At 25.7% G+C, this 22,114-nt stretch overlaps 2 protein-coding genes across 2 annotated transcripts in view; one reads left to right on the top strand and one right to left on the bottom strand.

The window, feature by feature from the left end:
• The window catches only part of LOC134833544 (uncharacterized), a 43,985-nt gene that overhangs the window by 5,378 nt on the left and 16,493 nt on the right, over nucleotides 1-22,114 (bottom strand). The window contains exon 3 of the mRNA XM_063847896.1: nucleotides 19-221. Within this exon, the coding sequence (XP_063703966.1) occupies nucleotides 19-221 (203 nt within the window). The remainder of the gene's footprint in view (nucleotides 1-18; nucleotides 222-22,114) is intronic.
• On the top strand, nucleotides 7,629-21,763 carry LOC134833551 (lipase member H). The gene is made up of 8 exons (XM_063847907.1): nucleotides 7,629-7,683; nucleotides 17,844-17,943; nucleotides 18,036-18,193; nucleotides 18,259-18,325; nucleotides 18,387-18,574; nucleotides 21,055-21,273; nucleotides 21,334-21,490; nucleotides 21,683-21,763. Exons 1-8 carry the CDS (start codon nucleotides 7,629-7,631, stop codon nucleotides 21,747-21,749), a joined length of 1,011 nt encoding a protein of 336 aa, XP_063703977.1. The 3' UTR covers nucleotides 21,750-21,763.

The following is a 22,114-nucleotide window of genomic DNA, read 5'->3' as shown; positions in this document are numbered from 1 at the left end:
ATTTTTTTTTTTACTCACCGACAAATAACACATCGCAATGGCAACATTCGTTGCGCGACGGCACTTTGTATCGTTTTCACGAAACATCGGCGGCAGACAACCCGATGGCCACATGGTGATGTTTGCATTGTCGCACGTGCATTAATGCAAATGACACATTCATCTTCTTGGCTCGTTGGCGGCTCGAGTTCGCTTTCATCCAATTTGCTGAGCAGCTTTTCCTGGAAAGACAAAGAAAAAAAAATTATTGACTTAACTTCAAAAAAAAAAAAATTTTTTTTTCAAGAATCTAGTTGAAGGCTAATTAACCTTCTTCTACTATCTTTGACTCATTAGAAATATTTTAAAGCATAAATTATTTCGCAATTTGGGTCAGGGGTGGGTGTGTCAGAACAATTCTCAGCACTTTTTTCGCATGCAAGGTTATCAAAGCAACGGGAAAGTAATTTATAAATGTCTGAAAGTGCATCGGAATGCGAAACCAGACATCTCCATCGCAAACAACTTCCTGATTTTTCTGTGTAAAACGATAAATAACCTTTTGTCAGACAGTTGCGTCATGCGATTCACAGCTAATTTTCATACTAACGTGTTACATTCTCGAGAACAAAGATCGTTAACAAGGACATTAATAATGAAATTACAGCTGAAACGACACAAAAGTTGATTTTATCGTGAATGATGATGTCGCTAAATGGAGTGGGAGAGAGAGGTTAATGAGCTGGAAAAGCAGTGATGGATTTTATTTATGGGTTGATGGGTTTTTATTCGATACAAGGATTTTTTTTTTTGTAAATCAAATACGAAATTTTTTGGGGATTAACGCATTTATATGGAACTCTTTAATTCACTTTTTTAATAAAAATTAAATAATTTTCATATTTTTTCAATGAAAAAAATTTTTTTCTAATTTTTTGATAAAAAATTTAAATTTTCAAATAGTTTTTTAAAAATATTTTTCGATTTCTCATAAATTAAATTTTTTTTTCATTTTTCAATAATTATTTTTGTAAAATAATTTTAAAATTTTTTAAATGAAACTTATGTTTTCACTAAATAAATATTTTTGTTTTTTTCAATTTCTATCTAAAAATCTTCTATAATGAAATCTAAATTACTTTAAAAATAAAAAAGAAATTTTTGAACATAAATTTTTCAAAAATAATAATTTTAGAATAAAATTATTAATGATTCTTTATAATTTATTAAAATTATTTTAATAATTATTTTACTATAATTTTAAATAAAATTTTTATTACTTTTTATTAAATTTTTATAAAAATTTTTAATTAATTTAATAATTATCAAAAAATTAAAATTTAATCAAGTATACAAAATTAATATATTAAAAAAATTATTTCAAAATATTATTTTTTTTTCAAATTTTGCAAAGAAAAATTAGGTCAAAAAATTAAAATTTAAAATAAACTTTTAGCGACCTAAATTTTAAAAATTTTAATAAGCCAAATATTTAGCATATTTTTTCACAAATTAGTTCATTTCAACTCTCGTTAGAGATGAAAAAGTTTTTAAACAACTTTTTTCGTGCCCATTTATGTAGAAGGTCAAAAAACTCGTATTGCATGCAAAAATTGCAAATCAAACCAGAAGAAATTTCCTGTATCACAAAAAAATTCACCTAAAGCGCAACATTCAAAGTCAAGGTTCAATCACTTTTAACGCCTCATTCCTTCCCAAACATGAACTCAGCATTTTTTAAAAATAAACAAACATTTTCACGTTTATAAAATCCATCAAAATACGTCTCTCTAAATAATCGACGAAACCTGTCTCTGTATCTTACACACAAAAAAGGTGTGAATAATTTTATTATGTTTATAAATGCTAATTAAAGCGCCATCATCATCATCATAAAATTATTTATTCAGATTAACCGCCGAAAAAACCTCTTTTCGAACGAAAAGTGACACAGTGCCACGGATTGGATGTTGATGTAGGTAAGTAATCACTTTCATTACGCTTTAAAACAACAAGAAAAAAGTGCTTTTTCGCACGAAACTTGTTTGTTTTGGTGTTGTAATAATTTTCGCTTTGATTGCCGATGGCAAAATTTCGGTTAATTCACACTCAATATAGCGAATTTTCGAGAAATCTCTGATATTTCCTCGTAAGAAAAAATTACTTCCGCGTAAGAAATATGATTTACATACGATGAGACCAATTTTTTTATGAGCGTCCCTCAACGAGAGAAATAGTTAAGATAAAAATGTAACGGTATTTATGGTGATGTAATAAAATAAATTATATTAACCGGTAAGTTGTTACTTGTTAATTATTTATGATTTTTTTATTATTTAAGGTCGTTACAATTTTATTTAAACATTTTTTATCAATTGTTTTTCGAAATAAAAAAAAAAGAAATTCAATTTTAAATTTTCTCAATAAATTTTTTTTCAAAATACTAAAAATTTTTATCAAAAATTTTTAATTCCATCATTAAATTAATTTAATTTTTTTGCTCTAATTTTTAAAATTTATTAATTACTGTATTAATTGTTTTGTTAATTATTTATGATTTTTTTTAAAAGGTCGTTAAAATTAAAATTGTTTTTTTTTGAAGTTAATTTTTTTAATTTTTTAATTAATTAATTAATTAATTAATTAATTTAATTTAATTATTTTTTTAAATATTATTAATTAGGTATAAATTGTGTTTTTTTTAGAAAAAATTAATTTTTTTAAATATTTATTATTATTTTATTATTTTAATTAATTAATTGAAAGTGTGAAAAAAATCATTAAAATTTAATTTTAGTATTTTTCGACGGATTAAGAAAGCTTAAAGTTATTAAAAAAATCAAATATTTAAAAATATATTTTTAAAAAAACCTTTTTAATTTTTTTTTTAAATATTTTTTGAAAAACTTAAAATTAAATTAAAAAATAAACAAAAATTTGGTAAAAAAATATTTTTTTTAATTAATTAATTAAAATATTAAAAATAAAATGTAACAAATATTCAAAATAATTTTTTTATCAATTTTTTTCTCATTTATTTTTTAATGTAACTTTAATTTTTTTACAATATAAAGAAAAAAAAATATATTTTGAAGCTTTAAAATAAAGCTAAAATATAAAAAAAAATAAATTCGTAACAACCTTAATTTATTTAAAATCGATATGCCAATGTGTGTACTTGCACGTAAAATAATTAAAGCCTTGCTCGTAAAAGCGTCGCTAATCACATATTTTGCTCCTCATGCTCAATTAATGGAATAAAATGAGCCGTTATTAGACATATCTCTAATACAATAATCACTACTTGGTCATTTTTCATGATTATTGTCATTAGCAACCATTGTCCTCCGCCTCCCCCGTCAAGATGTGATCTTTTCAATTTTGCAAAAATACAAAATGATAATCACATTCATGATGAACGATAAATTGCTATGCAAGAATAATAATTATACCATTTTAGATTGGTAATCATAACACGAGTCGTTGTCGTATAATGTCATGGTACGCTTTTTGTGTGTGAAATATCGCAATAGGTTAAGGTTGCTTAGAAAACTTGACAAGTGCAAATATTTTATGAAGAATTGTTTCATCACCAAACCGCTCTTGCTTTGTGTTACTCTGTGACACTTGAATGGGAAAGTAAATATCTCACGGCGCGACGCGATGGTTTTGTTTGTAAATCAAATAACAAGGCGTTCACACAAAATTCATTGAGCATTTGTGAAAAAATGGACAATTAAACACCGGCTTCACAATATTTTGACACGAAATTCAAGTTCACAATTTCTCACATAATAAATTTTTGTTTTTTTTTTCAGCGCGAAACCTTGAAAAAGGTCGATGATTTGACGATTACACAATAGGTTCAATCAAAATTACTGTAATCGTGACACCAACAGTGATTACGTCGCATCTCGTTGTTGCAGGAAGGGCCGTAATTGCATCCATTTACTTTCATGATCAATGAATAGGGTTCAAGTTCACGCAAATAAATTATGCTCGTTGCCGCAAAAGTACTTTGAAGATGTCCGCAAGCCACTGCTCGTATTATCAGATCTTGGTTGGCGTCCAAAATGACAACAAAAGCACAGCACAAGCCACAGAAATAAAATTAAATGAATTAATATGCTGTGATAATTTATGGCTGTCAATGATTTATTGTTGTGCAAGGTCTGTGATTCATAGTTACTACTTAAATTTACTTTAAACCGACATTAAACATGAATAATTAATTTTTTATTTTTCAATTTTAGCTCCGCCGTGACGCATAAGACATGAAGAAAAATACGAAGATGAGCGAAGTTCAATATCAAAAATGTTTATTTCCGATATTTTGTGCAGAAAAAAAAGAGTAGACGAGAGTAATGATTTATTTATGAGCGTTTTGCAAGACGATACAGTGTGTGGTGTCAACAATCGATGTAGAGGTCGATAATCTTAAATCAACAACAATATAATTGTTTGGTAAATATGTATGTTGCTTGTGTCTGTAGGTATGCTACCACAATGGTCTCTTTAAATAAAAATATCAAATATTTACTGTCAAGGATGCGTCTTGCACAGACAAAGGTATTTATAAAATTAACAAAAAAATAAACAAATTATTAAAGATAATTAACACTTTTTTTGTACGTATGTACATAAATTAATTTGAAAAAGATCATTTAGAGAGATTTAAATGAGTTGTAAAGATTTTGTGAAGTCTTTATAATTTTTAAAAATTTTTCGCCTTATTTGAGAAGTCAAACTAATAATTTTTTTTAATAATCAATAAAAATAATTAAAAATTAAATAAAAAATTAAATATAAAAATTAAGTTAAATATTAATATTAAATTGATTTTAATTAATTAAATTGAATATTATTATTAATTAATTAAATTTATATTAAAAAGTTAAATTTTATCAAAATAAAATTTAAAAAGAAAATTTTTTCAACACTATTTAAATTAATTAATTTAAATAATAAAAAATATTGAATAATTAATAAAAATAATTTAATTTAAATTACTTATAATTTTTAAAAATCACTTAATATATTTTTCAAAATTATTTTTTTATTTTCTGAATTAATTTATATTAATTAGTCAAATTACTAAAAAAAATAAAAAAGATATTTGTTTTCCAATATCTAAAATTCATTCATTAAATAAAAAATATTTTTAATTAATTTACCATCAATTAATATTTTTATACCTATGGATTTTTTCTTTAAAATGTTTATTTTTTTTAAGAAAATCTTAAATATTAAAATTATTTTTTTTTTTTTAATTTTTTTTTTAATTTTTAAATCATCAAAAAATATTGATTAATTATATACAATTTTAAGTCATCAGTCAATATTATTTCAAAACTATTTTTTTTTGTAATATTTTGCCTGATTTTTTTTTTTTTTTGACAAAAAATTGTAAATTTTGAGCAGCCTTAAATTTGTTAATAAAAATTTTTATTCAACACAAAATTATTGCAAAAATTTATATTTTTATAATTTTTCAAACAAATTTAAAATGCAGCTCATTTGAGTGCAAACCCCGAAACTTTACATCATTTTTGGGCATTATCTCACTAAAAGAAATCAAAACTTTTACAAGGTCATAAACTTATAAAAATATTACCAATCAAAGACTTCATCTGATATATGACTCTTGAAATATTTTGGGTGCACATGACTGCGCAAAAATTATTCTTCAGTAGGAACTTTAAATTTTTTTTAGTTAATCGTTTTCTTTTGTTGTTGTTTACTCGGTTCCTGAAGATAAGAGTAAATATTCGAGAACTTCCTCATTCGTTAGTATAAAAATCATTTCATGTGTAAATCCGAAATTACTAAAGAATTTTTCGCAAATATACGCCTAAAAATGTTTCGCAATATCCGAGACATGCTTGAGTGACGTTGTTTGTTTTTGTTGCAAATTGTCACATTGATCTTGAATGCGCTATCAAACATTTATCAGAACATCGAAAAGGTCTTTGTGACGATCTATTTTAAAAAATGAATAAAGTGATTTGCTTAATTTGCATGAAGGAACCTGTTGAGCAGCACAAAAGAGAATCGTAATTATTTTGAATAAATAAAACGAAACGAAGTCTCTGGAAAATGAATAATTTAAAAATTGCTAAAAATTTATTATTCAGAGATGAGAGACGTCATTCGAGTGAAACTATCAAAGCAGGGGCTCGACATTCCTTACGGTAGTGACCTAACATGACTTTAACGGTTCACGCTTCATTTAGCAACAAAGTACAAAATTCAATTTGTGAGTAAAAGAATAATTATTATAATTATAATTTTGACACATTAATTAATGTAAAAAAAATATCAAAAGCAGTTTATACTCTATGATACCCCTTCCATTCGCACTTTTTTGTCTGTATATTCCGCGCTGCATGGTAGATAGGTATATCTCATGTCAGCTGAAGCCTCGTAAAATTTTATCTATGGCGTTTTGGTTTCAGTCGTTGCTTTACTCGCGTCTCGTCTCGTGTGTTTTTCTCTCTGTTTTTGTTTGTTTTTATTTTTATTAAACAACTAACTGAAAACCGATAAAATTTTACGATGTTACTAAAACAAACTTTTTGATGGGGATGAGTTGAATGGAAGGATGATCTAATGGGTTACAAACAAGAAATACAAAAAAAAGATAAAATTGCGAATCGTATTTGCTTATTGAAAAAAGAGAAAAACATAAATTAATAAAATAAAAATTTTAGATATGTAAAATTAAAAGGTGAATAAATTAATAGGATGATGGAGCATTTTTTTATTCGAGAATAGTTTAAAGAAAAAAAGTTGATGAATTAAAATAAAAAAATATATAAAGTACAAGTTAGTGTCAAATAAAGTTGACATTCAAAAAAGTGAGCTCGGTGTTAAAACACGTGAAGCATGACAATAAATAAATATTTGAAGTAAATTTAATTAATTAATTAAATAATTAAAAACTAAATATTAAAAAATTAAAAATAAAATTAAATAAATAATTTTTTAAATTAAAAAAAATAAAGTTTTTTAAAAAATAAAAAATATAAATTTTGTTAAAAATAAAATAAAAATTCAAAGTGAAATAAATAAATTAATTAAAAAAAATAACATTTAAAAATAAATTTAATAAATTTTAAATAAATTAATAATTAAAAACCAAAAAATTTTTAAAAATGAACAAATTATAGTAAAAAATACTATTAATAAAAAATAAAACAAATATTTTAATAAAAAAATAAAAATAAATTACACAAAACAATATAAAAAAATAAATGAACTAAAATAAATATTTTAAAAAATAAATAAAAAATTAATTAAAAAATATTTTAATTTTTGTAAAATAATTTTAAAATTCTTACAAGTTTTTTGTGCAAAAAAAAATAAATAAAAAAAATTAAGAGAAATAAAAACAAACAAGACTCATAGACAAAAATTTTCTGAAACATTAACCTTTATTTATACTCTCCGGTTAAATGACATGAAAAAACCGACAACACAATTATCATTATCATCAGCAGCATCGTTGTACAGCTCAGTATATCATTAGTGTATTCCATGGTCGCCTTTAGTGTATGGTACACGCGAAAAGAATATTGTTTTAAATATATATAATTGTGTTCATTGAAAAAAAATTTTTTTGGAACCAAACGTTGATAGAAGTAGTTAAAATGGTCTTGCCAGCCGAAAACATTGCATTATGCACTGTCTTCACACTTTTCTTCGGTAAGTAAAACATAAAAAAATCACCCCAAGGAAATATTTATTATCTCTTAATATTACGTAAAAATCTTGTATCAGGCGTCTCCACACAATTTTCCGTTTGCAACAACAAAATTCATACCAGATAAGGTTAAGTAATATTTCCAACACTTTCCTCGAGAGCGATTAAATGTTGCGATTTCAAACCATTCATTGAATGGAATGAGTGACATACCATTCATTTATTATTGCTCCATATAATTGCCTATCACTCATTTTATTTATTCGTCTAGCGAGTAATAAAAAAAAACACAAAAAAATGTGTCACAAAATGCTTGCACTTATTCAATCACACATTTACTACAAGTGTGTCGCGCGCGATGCGATGCAAGTGTCAAGCAATTATTTTCTCTCTTTTTTTATTTCTTCAACTACGCGGACGACAACATACCTTTCGCGAAATGCATTTCATTGAGTTATATTGATACACTTGTTGCGTTACCTTTTTTCACCTCTATTTATTTGCTTATTATGTATGCATCTGATATGTCTGTTTATTTATGTTTTTGTTGCATGTGCAAGCGAAAAAAAAATAATTGACCATTTTAAACATTCAAAGAATTTGGAGTGCATTTTGTAAGATGATAAGTGTCAACTAACGTGTAATTAGCTTTGAAATTTCGTCATTTTATGGCTAAAAAATTTTAATTTCCAAAAAGATACGAAAATGCATGAGTTTGATCCAACGTTTTTGCTCTTGCGTCAAATAAGTCATGGTAAAAATGCCGTTCATGGGTTCCACGGGGATGAAGGAAGGGATGACATCGGGCGTCAAGGCAAAATCATCGAAGAAGAAGCGGATGTCTTTTTGAATGGGGCACTTTTGACTGAGTCTTCCTTTTTGGTTTAATTTGTCATAAACGATTTTCATGATGAAATCCGTGCTCTTTTTTTGTTTTAAGTAGCGACAAACGTTAATTGTTCGATTAAATAGTGTGTGGCGTTTGACAGATGATCTTTCTAATACGAAATTGTACTGAAATTTTTTTTTAATTAAAATTAATTTTTAATATGAAATTTTTTTTTTAATTTTTTAAAAATTATTTTGAATTAAAATCATTAAATGTATTTATTAAATTTAATTATTTTTTTATAATTTTAATATAAAAAATATTTTTTTAAAATTTTTTAAAAATTATTTTGAATTAAAATCATTAAATATATTTATTAAATTTAATTAATTTTTTTATAATTTTAATTAGAAAAAAAAAATATTTTTTTTAAATTTTTTAAAAATTATTTTGAATAAAAATCATTAAATTTATTTATTAAATTTAATTAATATTTTTTATAATTCAAAAATTAATTTTTTAGATATAAAATTTAAATTAATTAATAAAAATTATCTCTTTTAAATATTTTTTTTTTTTAATTAAAAATTATTTTTTTAAGTCTTACGAAATATTTGGAAAGTTGAACTTTGTAAGTGGCTTCCCCTGAAATAATATATCGGTTTGTTTGTTGGTCAAAAATGTAATTGATCGAACAATTTTTTACGTATTTTTCATCGTAAGTGCTGTTTACATGAGAAATTGAAATTATACCTTTCTAAAAAAAATAAAATTATTAAATTAAGAATTTTAATTTAATTTTTAAATTTATTATTAATGAAAAATTTGTTAAAATATTTTTTAATATTTTTTCTTACAGCTAAAATCAATTTTAAACCAACGAAAAAAATTATTAAAATTAATTTTACAAACATTTCAACTGAAAAAAATTCGAGAACTGAATATAATTTTCAAACGTGAAATATTTTTTAAATTTGAAGCAATTTTAATTCGATCAGTTTGCGATGAAATCAAAAAATTGCTAATTTTTGTCAATTTTTTCACATTTATTTTTTTTTATCAAACGACACGAACTTCCACAAATAATTTACTAATCATCAGTTTTAAAAAGCGTTTTTTCTCTTGCGTCATATAAGTAACTGTTGAAATGCCTCGAAATGTATCCACCATAGGAATAAAGGGCGGAATCACATCACTTGTCATCTCATAGTTGTCAAAATAAAATCGCGTGTCATTTGGGATGGGGCATTTTCGGGGTTGCCTTCCTTTGTTCAGTAATTGATCGTATAATAATTTCATGAAGAAATATGAACGATTTTTGTGTTTCAAATAACGACAAACGTCAATTGTTTGATTGTAAAATGTGTGTGGCGAAGAGCTTTTGGATGTCAAAAAGTATCCTTGGATTAAAATGTGATAATAATACGTCGAAAGGGGGACTTTGTAAGTAGTTTCGCCTGAAATTAAGTATTGGCGGGTTTTGTTGTTGTATTTGCTGGTAAATGAACAGTTTCTTAAGTAGTCTGGGTTACAGGTGAAGTTCACATGGGAGATAAAAATTACATTTTTCTGAAAAGTTTTTGAATTAATTAATTTTTTTTAAGAAGAATTAATCAATTACCGTTGAAATTTTATGGATTGAGATAAAAATGAAGAAAAAATAAATTAAAAATAATTTTTTTTCAAACATTTTTAAATGTTCTTCTGATAAAGGAAATTTTTAAACTGAGTCACATTCAGAAATAAAAGTTGAAAATTTTTTCAATTTTAAATCCATTAGTGCTTTAAAAAAAAATTAAACAATTTGAGTCTCTGATGAAATAATTTTTGCTTTGTTTGAGTATAATTTTTGACGTATTTGTCATTAAAGATACTGCCAAGTTGTAGAGCGGAATAATTTTCAACAAAAAATTGAAAAAAATAAAAATGGTGATTTATTTTTGCAATTTTTGCAAAAATTAATAGAATTAATCTAAAATAAAAATTAAGAAAAATTTTTAAAGTTTTATATTCTTTTATAAAAAATTAAATTTAAAAAAAAATAATGGACATTAAAGCAAAGGAGTTTTTCAAAAAAAGTTAATTTTTTTTTTTCAATTTATTAAATTTTTAATTTAAATTAATTTTTAAAAATTCTGTAGGATTTAAATTTTGATCGATAATAAAAATATTTTTCTAAATATTTTTTAATGTGCATGAATATTCATAATTTGAATTATATTTCTTGTAAAAAAAATACTCAAACATGAGATCCCATATAAATTTTACTTGTAATAAGGTTAATCCATCGTTTCTTCTCTTGCGTCAAATAAGTCACTGAAAAAATTCCGCGCCACTCCCGAACAGGAACATAAGGCGGAATCAAGTCAACCGACACTTCAAAATCTTTGAAGTAGTAACGTGTATTTTTCTCAAGAGGACATTTTTGTGCAAACTTTCCGTGTTGACTCATGGCGTCGTAAACGATTTTCATGAGAAAATCTGTGCCCTTTTTGTGTTTGAGATACTTGCAAACGTCAGAAGTGCGATTAAGCATCACTCGGGAGAAATTTTGCGTGACAGGATGACCTTCCAGCACAAAATTCAACTAAAAAAAATTATTTTGGAATTTTTTAAAGTAAAAAAAAAACAGAAAAAAAACTTACAAAGAAAACATTAAGACGAACTTTAAAGATAGTTTCTCCAGAAATGGTATAAGCTTTGGTCTTGTTATCGTAACCGACACTTGACGAACCATTTATTACGTATTTTTCGTTAAAAGTTGTGCTTACACGGTCAATGAAAAAAGATTTTTTCTGTGAAATATTAAAAAGTTTTTTTGAAAAAATTTAAAATTTTAAGAAAAAACGTACCATTTCGATCGATTTTACGCAAAATATCAATAAAATTAAATATCGGCAGTGAAACATTTTTGAATGTTTTCTTTTAGAAGATCAATATCGAACTAAATTTCGATTCGGAAATAGTTTTCAATGAATCGAGATTTTTTTCCAAATAAATTACTTCTGAAATTAAAATTATTAAAAGGCGATCTCCTTTAAAAACAGCTGATATTAAATGCAAAGTCATTTATAAAAGAGATTAATTTCAGCAAAATTAATTCATATTTTGCAAAATAACAAATTTCCTCAATTTTGTCTCGTTTTTCTCAATAGTTTTAGGCGAATAAATAGCGACACCTTTTTGAAGAAAAAATATTGCCCATTGAGGCAATTTTCAGTTCGGTTTTTAAAAATTGTACAATTAATTAATTAAATTAAATTAAATCAAAATTAATTTTAAAAAATTATTTTTAAAAACTTTAATTTTGCATTTTTTTAATTTAAATATGAATTTGAATGTAGGTATGAAATTTTTTTTTGGAAATTTTTCTTTTGGAAATTCTTTAATTTTATTGTCTTAACAATTTTTAAAAATAACACCTCAACCAATAAAAAAATTTAATTAACAAAAACTCTCAAGAAAGTCTTTGCCGTCATTATCGGAATCATTTTTTTCTTCTCCATCGTCAAGTAAGTCATCGTAAAAGTGCCATAACTATCCCGCAATGGAATAAATGCTGGAATCATGTCCGACGTCAACTCAAAATCATCAAAATAGTACCGCGTTTCCTTCTCAATTGGACATTTGTTGGAAAATTTTCCCTTTTTCCTTAAAATATCATAAACAATATTCATGATGAAATCCGTGCCCTTTTTCTGTTTTAAATAGCGACAAACGTCAGATGTGCGATTGAAAACCACACGAGTTGCATTACTATTGATCGAGGTTCCTTCCAAGAGGAAATTAAACTAAAAAAAATATTTTTTTAAATATAAAAAAATTAAATTTAAAAAAAGAAACATACTAAAAATGTTTTTAATTGGACTTTGTAAACTATTGACCCCGATAAGTAATATCGATTTGTTGCGTTGTCATGTCGACTGGTCATCGAACAATTTTTTGCGTATTTATCGTTGCATTGCATATCAGTACCGATGAGTTTTATCGTGTTTTTCTAAAAAAAAAAATATTTTTAATTTTTTTTTCTTAAAAATATTTCTAAAAAAAACTTACCATAGAAATGAATTTAAGCGTTAACAGAAAGAAAATCCAAAATAAAAGATATTTTAAAATCATTTTTTTAACACAAAAATGTGACTTTAGGATGTAAACTAAGCAAGTAACACTGAGAAAATGAATTGAAAAAATTTTCGGAAGTAAGTTGTTATTGACATTAAACGATTTTTAATAAAAATGTTTTTAAAAAAGTTATTAAAAAACGATCAAAAGTGAACTTGATTTACATAGCAACAGTTTTAAAATTAAATTTTTTTTTTTGCAAAATTAATTTTTGCTAGAAACATTTTTCTTCGTTAAAAATTCAGAAAAAAAATATTTAAAAAAAATTATAAAATTAAAATTTTCTTTTCTTTGATAAAAAATTATAAAAACAATATTTTTAAATAAAAAAAATATTAAATAATTTTTCACCCATTAAAAATTAAAAATTAATGAAAAATTCCTCAACCTTTAAAAAAATAATTTTTAAAAAATTCTTTTAAAAATTTTTCAAGTCACATAAACCCTCAAAAAAGTCTTCCCTATGACAATCGGAACCATTTTTTTCTTTTCCATCGTCAAATAAGTCATCGTAAAAGTCCCCGAACTCTCTCGCAAAGGAATAAAAGCTGGTATCATATCAGCCGTCAATTCAAAATCCTCAAAATAGTACCGCGTTTCTTTGTCAATTGGGCACTTATGAGCAAATTTCCCTTTTGTCCTCAAAATATCATAAACAATATTCATGACAAAATCTGTTCCTTTTTTCTGCTTCATATAACGACAAACATCGGAAGTTCGATTGAAAACCACACGAGTGACGTTCGAATTAATTATACTGCCTTCCAACAAGAAATTGAACTAAAAAATAATTTTTCCGTAATAAAAATTAAATTAAAAATTTCGAAAAGAAAACATACAAAAAAAGTTTTCAGGGGAACTTTATAAACGGCCGACGCTGATAGGAAATATCTTTTTGTTGCGTTGTCATATCGACCTTTCATCGTACAATTTTTCGCATATTTATCGTTACAAGTTATATCGGTACCGGTGAGCGTTATTATATTTTTCTGTAAATTAAAATATTTTTTTAAGGTTTTCATTTAATTAAAAAGAAAAACTCACCATTGAAATAAATTTCACAGTCAAAAATAGGAAAATCAAAAATTGAAAAATTTTTAACTTCATTTTTTGTTACAAAAATAAATTTAGGATGTTTTCTAATCAAGTAACTTTCGTAAAATGAGCTTACAATTTTAATTTCGGATGTAAGTTGTTACAAAAATCATTGAAATTAAACGTTTTTTAATAAAATTGTTTTTAAATGTTATTAAAAAGCGATTAGAATTTACATGAAAAAATTTGTAAATGAAAATTTCTCGTAATTTTTTAAAAAATAAATTAAAAATGAATAAGGACATAAATATCATCATCATTAGCTGACATTAAAAAAACTACAAATGCAAGGAAGTCAGCGAAAAAGACGGCACGAAATGATTTACTGAGCATTAAATCTTGGCTTGGATTGAAATTTTCTGCGTTAAACGATGATAATCATTTTTTTATCGTCTTCATCGTTCGCTTCAGTCTTAATAAATAATTTTATTACCAACAAATACAACAACGACAAAAGAAACGAAATAATTGTTCGCTTTGATTTTAATTACACTTTGCATAAAAGATTTGCAAGACAAGGAGAAAATTAGAGAGAGAGGGAGAAAAAAATTTCTTCGAAGCCGATGGATGGATGGCGAGCAACTATCGTGTCATGCAACAATTTAATTATGTCGAAACATATATTATGTCGGGTAATTTGTGGTGGCAATTAAGGCGATTAAGGTTTTGTTTCTTGTATTTTTTTTCTTGTTTTCGTGTCAAGAATAATGCGAGAGCAAAGAAAAAACAATGAAACAAATGAGCAATTAAGAAAAAAAAACCGAAGAATTGATTTTTCATTTATTTTTCCTCTCATCAAACAAAGAAATTCAAATAAAACGGAAGAAATTTAAATATTCAATGCAAAAAATGCACAAATCGCGCCAAGGGTCATTCCAAGCAAATAAATCTTGTTAGTTATACAAACAAAAAAAAAACAACTCAAACATGTCTTTTTAACGCCAAACAGAAGGCAGGTCGCGTGTGAGTAAAATTTTTTATAGCACAGACTTTATTTGTCCAGTTACGTACGTGATATGAGGCGTGAGCATCGTCAGTCAGTCACATGTGCCAAACGCGTACAAAAACGACGAAACATCATTAATCATGAATTCTGCTTAGATAGTCAGTCATGAAAAATGTTGTGCATCGGTGATTTATTTATAAATTTATGAGAATACTCAATTAGATCGTTACTGCTTGCTAACTTAGGTCATGGATGGTTCAAAAAAAATACAGGTGTGGTATTTGATGTGAAAATGTTGACATAAGCGGATTTTTTTATATTTCTACAAAAAAATTTTTTTTATTTTTTATAAATTTTTGAATATTTATTTAATTATAAATTAATTTTTTTTTAAAAATTTATTATTTTTTAATAATAATTTTATTTGTTTTTATTAAATAATTTATTAAGCAAATTTATTAAAATAAAAAATATTAAAATTTAAAATAATTAATTAATTTATTTATTTCAAATAATAAATAGTAACATTTATTATAATTTTTTTAAAAAATTTAATTTTGATAATTTTTTTAAATAATAAATTTAATATTTTATTTTATTAAAAAATGTGAAAACCACTCTCTAAATTGAAATTTAAACTAAAATAATTATATGAGTAAAATATATGTAACATTTTGTTTTTTTTATTAAAAATTTTATTTTTCACTTTTTTAAAATATATTTAAATTATTCTAATTATTAAATTCTCACGTATTTTTTAAAAAATAATTTAATATAAATTTCGAAGTCAGAATTAAACTGAAAAAAATAAATAAATAATTTTTAAAAAATAAAAAAAAATTAATAAAATATTATTAATATTTAAATACTAAAAACTTTATATAAAATGGTAAAAAAAATAATTAAAAATTTTATTAAAATTTTTGTTTCATATATGGTAACAAAGAAACATCAAAAGAGCATTTTTCCTTGAAAATGTTTTAATGCTGTAAAAAATTACAATTATGAACAATTTTTCAAAGCTAATTGATTAAATTAACATAATCGGTCATTATTTTTAAAGTCATCGTTATGACCTGAACGGCTTTTCATTGTCCTCCATGCACAAATTCAATTCATATCTAACCTTAAAACCTTCATTCATTCCAGTTTTCAGACGAGAAGAGACTAAATCCTGCCTCAAAGGATTCATTTTTCGATTTAATTATGTCAGTTTATGCTTTTAAAAAAGGCATTATCCTGCTTCTCTTCCAGCAAATTCCTTCACAAGAGAAAAAGCTTTAAATTGAATCAATTTATCCAGCATTTATTCTGTCTAGTCAAGCTATGGGACGTGCAAAAAAGGGGAAGAAAATGATATTCTTGTGATATGATGTCGCTCAACAGGGTGTTGTTAAAAATCTTATCACTTGTTCTTCTACTTTTTCTTGCTCAAACAAAAACAATCCCTGCGACGAAAACACGTTAAATGCCTTTTCGAGTACGGCACTTTACATCATAAAAAGACGGCACAGTTAAGTGATGCACTTGACGCGATTTATTCCTCGCATGTACATTGACATTAAAAGTATTTCGTTTCACCGAGATTACGAAAATTTATTTTTAGACGAACGGAAAGTTGATGAAAATCGATTTTTAGGGCTTTTATCGTCAACACGAGTGACAATCCCTTAAAAGATGTTCTAAAAATAGACAAATGGGTTGCACAGTTAATTTCCTTTTTAATAAAACAAACATTTCCGTTGTCGATGTGACATCATGTAGGTCAGTATTTAATTACAGCGAACTTTAGAACGTTAAATAAAAATGACTTCCGGACGTTTTTGTCCGTCAATACATTGAAAAATAGATGAAAATCGCACTTTTTCCGATAAAAGTTTTATTAAATGTTGACAACGCACCGAGAGAGATCAAGTGTAAGCGCCGACATTGCGCTTCTAATTCCATTAAATGGCATGCAATTTGAAACCGTTCGTTGATATGACGAACAAATAAAGCATAGCTTTTATCACCGATTTGGGAATTCAAATATTTATTTTATCGCTCATTTTGTTGTTATTACCTCTTTCGCCATTAAATATGGAAAGTGGGTGCGCGCTTTGCGATTTGATATGAAAACGAGGAGGAATTAACGCAAAACCTACAATGTACTGAGTACTGATAATGTCCATTTTTATTGTGATCAGTGATTGTCGTCCACAGTATACAATGTTTAATGATGGGAATGTGCTTTTGCAATCTTTATGACATTTAAATTGGCGTGGATTGATTGTGAAAAAAAATTGATGAGCAAATACGATGAGAATTGTTTGTGGTTTTGAAATGGTTCAGACCGATTATGTGAAATTTGAGCTTATTAATACTGAATTTAATGGAATTTAATTGATTTAAATTTTTTACCAAAAGTTTTTGAAAAAATTCAATTTTTAATATTATTATAAAACTTATTTTTTTTTATCAACTTAAAAATCAATTTTTTTATAAAAAAATTTTTTAAATAAATTAAATAAATGGAAATTAAAAAAATATAATTTTAAATTTTCGGTTTTATAGCCAAAAAATTACAATTGACTTAAAAAATTTATAAAAATCTGAAATTTTTTCATATTTTGTCAGATTTCAATAACTTTTGACTAAATGTGATATAATTGGGGACACAAAATATTGAAAATTTTTAATTTAAATTTTGCGAAAAAAAATCGAGTTAAATGATTTTTTTTAGAAAGTCAACGTACCTTTATAACATATTAAAATATTTTTAATAAAAAAAAAAGAAAAAATAAATAAGTAAAATATAAAATTTAAAAAATTAAAAAAAAAAATAAATACATACATTTATTCGTTTTAAATGATTTTTTTAAATAAAAAATTAATAAAAATAAATAAAATAATAATAATTAATAAAAATAAAATTAAATTCATTCTAATATTAAATATCTTCTTTTTTGTTTTTTAATTATTTTTTTTATTTATAATTTATTATATTTTTTTTTTAAATAATTTTTTAATTATTTTTTTTTAATTTTTTAATTAATTTTTTAAACTTTTAATTAAAATAACATTTTTTTTAAACAAAAAAATAAAATTAATTGTCAATGGAGACGTCTGATTATTTTTTTTTTCAAAAAACTAAAATCATTAATTAACTTTCTTCATTTTCTCTTTTGTAGGCGGATCTCCTTTGATGTATTCGCCCGCGCCACGAGGTGATTGTGAAAATTGCTGCCAAATACGTGAACCAAAAGATATTAAATTCCTCCTTTACACAAGGTAAGAAACGATTTTTATTCGAAAAAACAAAGAATTCTCATTAATTTCCTTCTTTTTTTGTTTATTTTGTCCTTCAACAACAACAACAACAGGAAAAATCCTACCAAAGCTAATTTATTGTATGTGTCAGATTATAAACGACTAGATAGATCAAATTTGAACAAAACAAACCCCGTTGTGCTCTACTTGCATGGCTTTAGTGAACGCGCACCTGGCGGAGTTGGACAAAGTAGTCAAGAAATACGTGATGGTAAAAATATTTTTTTTTTGCTTTCGAGGAAACATTACACTAATGAATAAAAAATATTACTACAGCTTTCCTCGAAGTTACCGACTACAACGTTATTCTGGTAGACTGGTCCCCTATAACAGCATTGCCATGGTAAGTTTTTGAAAAAAATAAAAGTTTAAGTAATTAATAAAGATTCCACGACGGCTTTTAGGTACGTGAATGCAGTAGAAAATGGTCCTCGGGTTGGTCGTTACGTGGCTCGTTTCCTCCGTTTCATCATTTTATCTGGAGTGCCGTTGAAAAATGTGCATGTCGTGGGTTTCAGCTTAGGTGCCGAAGTTGCAGGGTATATTGGGAAGACACTCAAGGAATGGGGCATGACGTTGCCGCGCATCACAGGTACGACGATGCTTGATGAAAAATTAATTCTGATTTATTCCGCACCAAAAAACATGCATTTTAAAAGCGTTCTGTCATCATAACAGCTGCTAAATAATCCTCGTTATTTTTTTTCGTTGCTTTTCCTCTGCTTGGGTGAAGTGAAATGTGTTCACATTCCAAACACAATGCAAATATGCAATTATTTAGTTTGCGGAAAAACGTGTTACAATGCACTTGCACTGACTTTTCCTTATGAATATTGAGTGTATGTGTCGTACAAGTGAGAAAACAAAAACAGGAAATTACTAATTTATATTCACACAGAGAAATTTCTCTATTCAATCGTTAAACAAAAAAAAATTTTTTTTTTGCTAAGTATTTAAAATATTCCGTAGCACACATAAATAAAACATTTTTAAATAAAATTTATGAGGTAATTCGACCAGGAAGTATCTGCCAGAGTGTAAATAAAATAGAACAAAAATATTTTATGTAACTTTTCGCCACGTTCAAGGTGCACCGTACGTGCAAATATCGAAAAAATATTTATTGCACTCGTAATTATGTGTAATAAAATACTTTCATCATCATCATCATCAACATTGAAACTTTTTTTTTTTTGATTTTATCCAAGGTTTGATATTTTTAACTGACAAGGACTTTTGTTAAAATTACTCATTTCGATGAATAGAAAATTTTATTGTGAATTTTCCTGCGAGTTATTTGTCTTCCTTTGACACACATTTTGCACAATTAATGCCACTCAAACTCCGACAGCATTTGTTTTAATGCATTTAGTTGCGAAAATGTTATCCTGAAACAATTACTACTACTTGGTATTCATGTCACATCGTCATCGTCATGTAAAAGGAAGGAATGTCGCTTGTTCGATATTTGCTGTTTGGAATTACAAAATTTTTGCTGCAGAGAGGATAGATGGGCAGATTCGTTGTGTTTGTACTTTAGAGAGAACTGAATTTTACGTTATTGACATTTTTCATAGGAAAATGGTAGAAGTTTTGAAGTGCATTTTATAACAAGATCAAGTTATGTAAAGTGGTTTACTTTTTTGCGTGTTTGTTAGATTGATGTAGTTGGGGATGGGCGATTTTATTTTGATGGTTGATAGGATTCTTTTTTTAAATTTAGTAAAAAGTTCAGGGGTGAAACTTATTTTTTAATGGGAAATATTGACAATTTTTTTTTAAATTGTTTAAAATTCTACATTTAATTTAATATTTATTAAAATAATAAAAAAAAACGAAATAATTGAAAAAAAAAATAATTTTTGTTATAATAAAATTTAAAAAAATTTAAATATGTATTTTAAAATAAATTTATAATAATAAAAAATAATTAAAAAATTTTTGAAATAATTATTTTAAATAAAAAAAAATAAAATTTAATAAAATTAATTTAATTTTAATTTTTTTAAAATTAAAAAAAAAATATTTAATGAATTAAATGAATTTTAATTAATAAATTAAGTTTTCACTATAATTTAATTAAATTTATAGAATTAAATATTTTTTTTAAATGAAAATCTTTAAATAAAAATTAAAAAAAAAAACAAATCGTTAAAATATAAATTTTAAATGAAAATTCGACAAAAGTCTGATCTTATAATAATTTAATAAATTTATATTTAATTAATTTATCTAAAAATTTAATTTAATTCGTTATATTTTTTATGATCGTTAAATTAAATTTTAAATAAATTGTTTTAAAATTTTAAAAATAAATAAAATTTTTAAATATTTAAGTTTTTAAAAAAATTTAACGCTTTTAAAATTATTTTTTTTATGGAAAAATTTCCATAACCATCAACTTCAAAATCCTCCAGACGAAAAATCCGTAAGAAGCTTTGCAAGAAAAATAGATTTTAATCAAGATTGAAAAGCTTGAGGGAATTATTGCATTAAAAAGTTTGCTGTGCGAGAAACAATAACAAACAAGCCACAAGGAGAGAAAGGGCATTTATTGGATTGTTTTTCTCCCAATAAGTAACACAAACTTTTGCCACTTTTCTTCATTTTATTTTTATTTTCTTGAAACCTACTTCTGTCTATTTAATGCAAATTCTTGCGGAAAATTCACAAAACAGATACGTAATCAGGTAAAATGTAATAAAATTCCGTAATGAGTTCATTTCCTTATCACATCAATGCCATTTTTAGCAGAGTTTTTGATAAACGAGACGTAATTGTCCTACTTTTGTATGAATTTGCTGCATGGAACAAAAGTTAGTTAATAACCATCAAGACTTATCATTTTGTGCGACTTTTCCTAACAATCGAAGCACATTAAGTTTTATCGTCAGTTTTCTCGCTCGCGAGATCATTTTAACGATGAAAGTTTGATTAAATGAACAAAGACAGGCACAAGAGAAAAATTATCATGAAACTAAAATTTGTGGAAAAAAGAGTGAGAGAGGACAATGCGAAACCAAATACGTGTCTGTGTCATCATAATAATTTTTTTTTGTTTTTTTTTTCTAGGCTTGGATCCAGCATTTCCCTTGTACATGTTTGGCGGTGACACAGGTCGCCTCAGTTATAACGATGCCAAATTCGTTGACGTCATCCACACAGATGGCGGTGTGCTTGGGTATCCTTGGGCACTCGGACATGCCGATTTTTTCCCAAACGGCGGTACGCCGCTACAGCCCGGCTGTGTGCAAGAAGAGACATCCAAAAATCGATGGTTAGGCATCATATGTGAGTTTTTCTCATTTTTGAGGTTATGATTTTTTTTTTAATGAAAATCCTTTTTTTTAGTGGGCTGCAGTCATCAACGTGCCTGGGTGTACTTTGTCGAGTCAGTGCGACGCCCGAAAGCATTTATGGCGGAAAGGTGTGAAGCGGCACTCGAGCTTGGTCATTATAATTGCACGAATAACATGACCGCTTACATGGGCATGAAAGCCGACAAAAGGTAAGATTTTTACTTTTATGTCCATTAATTAAGTTTAATTAAAAGTGTATGAAGCTGATGTCATTTCGTCATAATTAGTTTGGCTTCATTAAACTGTTTTTTTTTCGTCTAAAATCTGCTTGACATTTTTTTTTCTTCATTGTATTTTATTAAAAGGCAAGGTAATTTAATGAAAAATACTATAATTTACAGATTGCGTGGAAAATTTTATTTAACCACAAACACGGAGGCACCGTATGGCAGGAATATTGTGACATAAATGTGATACTTTTTAGACTTCTTGTGCAAATACAAGAGTTAACGTCGTCATGACGCGACGATGTTTCAAACCGACATTTCCTTATAGAGCGCACAAAAAATTATGATGTTACACGTGGAAATTTATGCATTTTATGAACAACAACACACGAGACCGTGGAGACGTGGATGCAAAATTATTATTAATTTATCATGCATGTTAAACGTTCAATGGCGCAGTTAGTCTCATGCCGAACACAAAATTTAAATTAAATTAATTTTGATTTTAATTTTGTTATCGCGCCACTTGCTCTTTTTATTATTACCGTAATTTGTAAGAATAAAAATTAACATAATTCCTTGCTTGCTTGGCAATTTATCGGTAGA

This window comes from Culicoides brevitarsis, chromosome 1 (genome assembly GCF_036172545.1).
Source record: "Culicoides brevitarsis isolate CSIRO-B50_1 chromosome 1, AGI_CSIRO_Cbre_v1, whole genome shotgun sequence".
NCBI lineage: Eukaryota > Metazoa > Arthropoda > Insecta > Diptera > Ceratopogonidae > Culicoides > Culicoides brevitarsis.
This window is presented reverse-complemented; position numbering and strand designations above follow the sequence as displayed.